This window comes from Asparagus officinalis, chromosome 9 (assembly GCF_001876935.1).
Source record: "Asparagus officinalis chromosome 9, Aspof.V1, whole genome shotgun sequence".
NCBI classification, from domain to species: Eukaryota; Viridiplantae; Streptophyta; class Magnoliopsida; order Asparagales; family Asparagaceae; genus Asparagus; species Asparagus officinalis.
This window is the reverse complement of record NC_033802.1, coordinates 5088506-5097196: the sequence shown is the minus strand read 5'-3', so window position 1 is coordinate 5097196 and position 8691 is coordinate 5088506. Positions and strand designations below refer to the sequence as shown.

The window sequence follows — 8691 nt, the reverse complement described above, 5'->3', positions numbered from 1 at the left end:
CTGCTGCACCGCTGAACTCAAACGTCAGCTCCGGCAACCCGACATCCCACCCCGATGAACCCGACACGTCGAAACACAGATCGAATAAACCGCTCGAATCATCCACCACCGGGTAGCTAACGACGCGGCGTATCTTATCGACCAGAAGCTGCACCATGGAATCGTCGAGTATTGTCAACGTAGTGCCTGAATCGATAATGATCTTCCCTTCGCCGATGCCAACCTTATCGTCTCCGACGCTAATATCTTCAAGAGAGAGATAGTAGAATGTGTTGACGTCCCCGTCTACGATAGGAGTGGTGACGACATTAGGACCGACAACCGTGGCATTGCCCCCGAAATTTAACATGCTGGCTGAGTTTTGATCAGAGTGAGGAACCAAACAGTATGAGTGTTTGCCGGATAGAGGACGCCCAATTGAGAGACCAGCGATAATGGCCGCCCCGAACGAGACCGTGGCCTTCTGTCTCGTCGAACGTTCCCGTGCTCTCACGCGAGCAGCCGAACACAATGTTCGGTATGGAGATAGCCTTTTCGCCTTTACCGCCGACGACGGGATCGAATGTAAGAGTCTCCGACGAGAGAATTCCGTCGGTGTAGGACCCGTCACCGTAAGAATACTTATACTGACAGGTAGAGCTACTGCTGCAGCTCCGCGTGGGGAGATCGGAGCAGATATTAGCGTCGCACGAGATGGTGCGGTACGTCGACGAGCTCTCGGGATCGAAGCAGTCGACGCAGGGCTCGCATTGAGTCCAGATGAGGTCGCTGCCTGTATCGAGGACGGCGAGGTACTCGGATGGAGGAGTGCCGAATTTGAGGCTCATCAAGTATTCGAAAACTTTGGTGTCGGGTCGGACCTCCGACACGATCGTGGTACCATTATAGGCCGCCGATGCACGGAAATGGTTCGCACGGGCGATGGACGACCAGCGGCGGCGCGAAGCGTGGAAACGGAGAGGGATGCGTTGTGGAAGGGAGAGTCAGGGGAGTCCTCTGTGCATGAGACTGATGCTGAAGCCTCCGCTGCTGTAAACGGGCAGAATGAAGAGAAGATTAATGAAGAGAACTGCTAGAGAAGGCATTAATTAGTTGTGTCAATTAACTTGATGACTTTATTCTGAAATGCTTTTGATGTTATTAATTTGAGGATGTATTTATTGAATGTACGACGATGATATTGAGGGGAACGTAGAGCAATCAAAAATATTCAAGAATTTCATTAAAGAGTATTTTTGTAGGTATCTTCTTTTGTTCTTGCCTCCCTCCGTATATCCCGAAGAGTTTTGGATTATGCTAACACAAGTGTTTCTCAATGTCTGAGTATTTTTTAGCGCTTCTTGTTGAAATTAATAAATCAATTATAGACAGAGAGAGAAAAGATGGATTTATTACTACTAATATTCTGGTGCACACGAGCAGCTAAGGTGCGACAATCCTACTGAAATTTCAAGTTTGATGGTAGTTCTTTTTTCCTCGCCAAATACGCCAACACAAGGGTTTCAAATAGTTTAAAAACAATATGGACATATGAAGAAAAACGCACCTGAGATCGGAGCTCGACGGCGTCGCCTGTGGATGGATCGAACTCGCCTACGTGAGGCGAGGAAGCGCTCATCTGTCGCCGCGGGCGTGGGAAAGCGAGGGGGCTTGCCCGCTGAAAGCACTTGAGCTCGCCTGTCGAGAGTGGGGCTCGCTTGCGGGTCTGAGGCGGGTCTGAGGCTTTGGACCTTGCCTGATTTGATTGGAGCCAGCTGGAGCTAGATGGCGTGGAGCTCTCCTAAAGACATAGGGTTCCCTATAAAAGGGAAACCCTATTCACGAGCTAGAGTGAGTGCGAGCAGAGAGCGAAGAAATTTCACAGAGGTGGCGGCGTTTGTTCTCTCCGCGATTTTGAGCCCCATTTGTCCCGTTCCCAAAAATTAAAAGAGGAGGGGGTTGGTGAATTAAAGAAGGGGGTTTTAGAGTAATTAAGAGAGAGAGTTTGAGCGGTGATTCTAGATTAAAATCACTTGTTATTTGATTGAGAGATCTCAAGTTTGAGATCTTCTCTCTTATTTGTAATTTCTTGTGATTAATAAAAAATTATTTGTGCCGCTCCCGTGGACGTAAGCAAATTTGTCGAACCACGTAAAATTTGTTGTCTTGCATTTGTGATACTTGTTTTGGTTATTGTTTGTTCCAATCTCATTTGCAGTTGTGTGTTCCTCCGGTTCTGCTGCGCACAACAACATACACTTTTTCCCCATTAAATTAAGATGATGAAAGGGAATTACGTGACGATGAATTATTACTGGTGCTTAATTTGAGAATAGTTCATCTTCACGTTGTTCTTAATTGTCATGTCAATATATAGAAGGGGAAAAGCAATGTTGTTTGAAAAAAAAAATAGGCATGAAGATTTTAACAAAATAAACTATAAAGAGATATATATGTCAAGGAACCCATCTTGTTAATTAGTTACATTGAAAAGTATAGGTCTCATCACCTCTATCTCTTCACACGTTATTTTATAAAGCAAGATGTTATCTTGTACTCAACAAACCCACATTGTTTAGAATTCAAGAGGATGCAAGCTTAAATAAGTGCATTTATATCTGAGGATCAGTAAGAAAGGGGGCAGGTCTGATGGCGTACTTTAGCAGGCGATAAATTTCTTGCTAAATTGCGCCAATGCCGAGATCTAATGGGGAAGAAGAAGAAGAATAGCGGGAAAAAGATTTTCAATATTGGTCTCCGTGCTTCCAATTCTAGTTTGCTCTCTCCTACTGAGCTTACAAATGTTAGATCTGAAGATTTTGAAGATGATAGCTCTTGCAATATTATGGGATCTATCGGCCCTAAAGGTGAAAAGAAGAAGAAAACAATGGCGGAAATACTGGAATCTTGTAATTCTCAGAGGGATGCTCTCTTTGCTGGAGTTCAGGTGCGAAGTCTTAGTAAATCCCCCATCTCTTTGAATGGCGAAGGAAGTTCAGCTAGGGTATCTTGGGCTGATGAACTTGATTATGGTATTGATTCTTCTATTCCTCTAAATCTTGATCCAAAATCTGCTGAAGAATCTGAGGTTGTTCCTTTGTTTTCTGATTTGTGCTCTAGAAAAACTACTGTTCCATTGATTTCAGACCCAGTTGTTAATCAAGTTGGCATTAATAATCAGGGATCTGGTAGATCTGAAGTAAATTTTTCTTCTACTGCGGCTAATTTTATCATTAATGAGGCTCAACACAACATTAATGTTCCTTTGATTTCAGTTCCAGTCGGAAATCAAGAATGCATTAATGATCAGGAATCTGTTAGATCTGAATCTAATACAGCTGCAAATCCTTCTGTGAATACCAAAAAAAGCTGGGTTAGTTTTTTTGCAGATAACAGAAAACAAGGATGTGGTTTGAACTTGAACTATTTTCCTCCTGTTTCTAATAATGTGGTATCTTTTAATGAAGATGAGTGGTCTGAGGGTATATCTATTTGGCAATGTTCTCTGCTTGGGCAAGTGTTGGGATTGAATGTGAAATTTAAAGCAATGGAAAATTTCATACATAAAGTTTGGGCACCATTTGCTGTTCCAGAGATCAATCTTTTAAAAGCTGGAGTGTTTCTCTTTAAATTTAAGAGTAAGGAAGATATGAATGATATCCTTCTCAGTGGTCCTTGGTTTTTTGGTTCAAGACCCATTCTGTTAAAGCCTTGGTCAGTGAATGAAGATTTTGATAAGAATGTTGAATGTATCTATCCTTTGTGGATACAGCTCCCTGCTCTAAAGTTGAATCTATGGAATGCTAAGGGGATAAGTAAAATATCTAGTCTCATTGGTCGCCATATAGCTACTGACAAGCTTACTGCAAACATGCAACGTTTGGCCTATGCTAGGATTCTAATTGAAGTTAAAATGCCTTCACCTCTCCCAGACCAAATTGAAATTCAAGGACCTGATGGTACCAAATATGCCCAGAAAGTGTTGTATGAACTAAAACCAAGATGGTGTGATTATTGTAAAATAGTTGGGCATGACACCAAATACTGTAAAAGGCATACAACTCAAAGATGGATCCCAAAACAAAAGGAAGTAGTTCCTAGAAATGGTAAGCAGGACATATGTGAGAACAGTAAAGATGTTGGAATATCTACCGAGCCTGTTCTTGAGCCCATTAGTATACATGTTACTAAAGAAGAAACTTATAATATATCTAAAAAGTCAAATGAGGAGAGCAACAATTCTGGTAAGGAGGGATCTGAAATATATGAATTTCCACAGAGTGTCGTGCATGTTGTGCATGCCCAGTCTTCAAATCAAGTGAAAGATAAAGGAAAAGAACCAGTGATACCTGGCAGTTCATGGATACATGTGATTAGAAGTAAAATTAAACCCAATTCCTTTTCTCCTTTGACTCACATTGGTGGTGATTTAGATCCCTCTACAATTGATAGAGGGGGTTTGCCATTATGAATCTCATATTTTGGAATGTCAGGGGATTGAACAAATCCCCAAAGCAACATTTGGTGAAGCTGCATATTTCACAGTATCATTTATCTTTTGTTGCTCTTTTGGAAACAAAAATAAAGATAGCAAATCTACCAGGTATTGAAAAAAAATAGCTCCAAAGTGGAAATGGTTTTCAAATGCAAACTGCACTAGAACAGCTAGAATACTGCTATTGTGGGATCCTGATATGCTGGAAGTTCAGATTTCTTGTTTTTCTGCTCAGCACATCACTTGCAAAGTTAAATCAAATGATGACAGGTTCAATTGTGATATCTCTTCAATATATGGATTTAATCAAATGGAAGCTAGAAAGGATCTATGGGCTGACTTATTTCAGATTTCACAATCTATTGGCAACACCCCTTGGCTCTTGAGTGGGGACTTTAATGCGTTACTGGATAATGAAGAAAAGCTGGGTGGTACTAGTTTATCTGATCCTGATCTTAATGACTTCAGAAAATTTACAGAGGATAGTCATCTTTCTCACTTAAAGACTTTGGGATGTTTCTTTACTTGGAATAATAAACAAGATACAGTCACAAGGGTCTGGAGTAGGCTGGATAGAACTGTTTCTTTACTTGGAATAATAAACAAGATACAGTCACAAGGGTCTGGAGTAGGCTGGATAGAACTCTGGTCAATGATTCTTGGATCCAAATTTATAACTCCAGCCATGTTGAATACTTATTGCCCAGCTTTTCAGATCACTCTCCTGGCTTTGTTTCAATTTATGAAGATGAAAATCTAGGTAAGAAATCTTTTAGATTTTTTAAAATGTGGACTAATCATCCTAATTTCCTTCCCACAGTTGCATCAGTTTGGCAAACACATGTCAGAGGTTTTTAAATGTTCTTAGTTCGCGCTAAGCTCAAACTTGTGAAAGAAGCTCTGAAAGATCTTAACAAGAAATTCTTCTACAATATCAGCGAACAAGTAAATAGAGCTAAATTAGCTTTGGAAGATGCTCAAATGAAGTTGCAAGTGGATCCCCTCAACTCTGATTATATTGATCAGGAGAAAAAATGCATTACCTCTTATAATAAACTTTTGGCTTGTGAAACATCATTTTTTCAGCAGAAAGCAAGGATACTTTGGAGTTTACAAGGGGACAGATCCTCAAGTGTATTCCACTCTATTATCAAATCAAACAGGCATCATAACAGAATTATGGTCCTGTATAACAGCTTGGGAGATAGATTAACTGGTAAAGAAGACATGGTAAATGAGCATATTATGTTCTTCAAAAATCTTATGGGCTCTGCAGTTGAAACATCAAAACCAGACATCAACATAATAAAGAGTGGAAATTGCCTGAATGAAGCTCAAGCTAGATTCCTTGCTGCTCCAGTTACAAAAGAAGAGATTAAACATGCAGTGTTTTATATGCCAGATAATAAAGCACTTGGACCTGATGGTTTTAGTGCTTCATTTTATAAATCAGCTTGGACTGTTATAGGTGATGATGTTACTCTTGCGATTGAAGAATTCTTCAAGACTGGAAAATTACTGGGGGCTGTTAATTCCACTTCTATTACGCTCATCCCCAAGGTAAATTGTCCCAAATATCCCTCTGATTTCAGACCTATATCCTGCTGCAACTGTCTTTATAAGTTCATCTCTAAGATTCTGGCTAATAGAATTCAAGCAGTTCTGAGCTTTCTCATTAACGAAGCACAATGTGCTTTTGTTAAAGGCAGACAAATACAAAATAATATTCTGTTACCTCATGAAATTGTTAAAAATTATGGAAGGAAGCATATATCTCCAAGAGCAATGTTGAATATTGATATCAAAAAAGCTTTTGATACAATTAGCTGGAAGTTTTTAGAGGAGATATTAAATGGTATGGGATTTCCAAAGGAGATGATAAATTGGATTATGGTTTGCATATCCACCCCCAAATTTTCCATCTCTCTTAATGGCACTCTACATGGCTATTTTAGAGGTGAAAGGGGTTTGAGACAAGGGGATCCCCTCTCTCCCTACTTGTTTATCTTGGGCATGGATTATCTTTCAAGGAGTCTAAGTAGACTGCACCATGACAGGAAATTTAAGTTCCATCCAAAGTGCAAAAAATTAAAAATCACGCACTTGATTTTTGCGGATGATTTGCTTCTTTTCAGTAAAGGTGATCTTGTTTCAATTCAAATGCTACACAAATTATTAGCTGAGTTCAGTGCTACTTCTGGGCTTGAAGCAAACCCAAGTAAGAGCTCAATCTTTTATGGGGGAGTTGGAGACACAGTTAAGACATCTATCAATGCTTTCCTGGGATTTACAGAAGGAAAACTGCCTATTAGATATTTGGGAATGCCTCTCATTTGCAAAAGGCTGTCATTTACAGATTGTCTTCCACTTATCAGCAAAGTCTCTAAACAATTTCAGAATTGGATCATCCATAGAAAGTTATCTTATGCTGGGCGTTTGCAAGTTATCAAGAGTATAATCTTGGGCATACAAATCTTTTGGACATCAAGCTATGTGCTCCCCTCTAGAGTTTTGAAAAAAATTGATGAATTATGTAGAAATTTCCTCTGGGGGAAAAATGAGCAAACCTTCAGACCGCCTTTGGTTTCATGGGATACAGTGTGTCTAAGCAAGATTTGTGGTGGTTTAGGTGTTTTCTCTGCTTTTCTTTGGAACCAAGCTGCTGTTTTAAGAACTATATGGCATATTCATGAAAATAGAGAAGCAATGTGAATCAAATGGGTGCATGGCACCTACTTAAAGCATAGAGATGTTTGGAGTGTGGAAGGGAAGACAAATGATTCTTGGTTATGGAGACAAATTTTGAAAATCAGGGACAAAGCCATCATGAAATGTGGAAGTGTAGAAAATTTGAAGAATGTTATCAGCTACTGCTTGCTTAATTCCAAAATCCAAATATCCAGACTTTATAATGCTCTATCTCCCAGTGCAACGAAAGTCTTATGGTATGAAACTGTTTGGGAACTTTTATGCTATCCAAAAACATGCATTTGTGTTATGGTTAACCTTTCAAGATAAGCTTCTTACTCAAGACAAACTTCATAGGCGAGGGATTATCCAGACAAATTGCTGCGTTCTATGTAATTGATCAAATTTGGAGGACCGTAATCACCAATTTTTTGGGTGTGCCTTCTCAAATGAAGTCTGGAATGGAGTAATGGATTGGCTACAATATAAATGGAGAGCTTGCGATTGGCATTCAATTGCAAACTGGTACTGTAATAGATTGAAGGGAAGAGGATTCAAAAGGAAAGTCAAGAGAATGGCCTTGTCTACTGCTGTGTATTGCATCTGGAAAGAAAGAAATGAAAGAATTTTCAAGCAAAGTAGAAGGAACCCAGCGCAACTGGTTAGGGAGATCAAAGTGGAGATGCTAATCATCATACTAAACAGTGATTTATCTCCAGAGAACAAGGCGTGGATGCTTGAACTGTAGCTTCCTTTCCTTGTGCTCTGTATTCTCTCAGGCTTTTTCTGTTCATTTTTTAGCCTTTATAGGATTCTTTTAGTCATTTTGCTATCTCAGTTTATCTGAGTTCATATGATGTACATATAACTTCTCATTTTGGAAAATGAATAAAAAAAATTTCATTGACCAAAAAAAAAAGTGCATATATATCAACCTGTGATTAGTTGCAGTATATGGATGCTTTTCACTGCAGCCGTAGAAACTTAAATATCTTTTTTTTAATTGCTTAATAGCCGATCATGATATGTACGGAGCCAAAAAATGTGAATGAAATACACTGTTCACATAGAAATAGTGATACTTAGTGCAGATCATAATCATTCTATATGCAAATGAAAGACACAATTTAAATATCAGAAGACTTCCCTCTAGGGCTTGCTTTGTTAAGGGGATGGAAGGTGTGTGGGAGGGAAAGTGCAATGAGGTGGAGGGTAGATATCCCAATTTATTGGTCCGCGGCCACTGTGAGATGAGGAAAGGGATAGGCTCTCTTTTTAGACTAAATAGCACTTAAATGTCTTATGGTTTCGCTGTTTTAGCGTTTCTATACCCTCGGTGTATTTTGTAGCACTAGTTGAGATGCACGTGCAATGCACGTGGTTAAATATCATGAGTTGAGATGCACGTAATTGAAAAATCATGATTATTTAAATTGATAAAAATAAAGTAAAAATAAAAAAAGAAAATAAAGTTTTTTGTGAGATTGATCATCAACTCAGTAATCTCTCTCTCAAATAAAATACTATCA

General features: G+C 39.4%; 1 protein-coding gene across 1 annotated transcript in view; it reads right to left on the bottom strand.

Moving 5' to 3' along the window:
• Nucleotides 1-902, bottom strand: part of LOC109823111 (aspartic proteinase CDR1-like) — a gene marked incomplete at its 5' end in the record, with an annotated part of 1147 nt that extends 245 nt beyond the window's left edge. The window contains 2 exons of the mRNA XM_020389397.1: nt 1-354; nt 455-902. The exon at nt 1-354 is cut by the window's left edge and continues 245 nt beyond it. Coding sequence (XP_020244986.1) covers nt 1-354; nt 455-902 — 802 coding nt within the window. The remainder of the gene's footprint in view (nt 355-454) is intronic.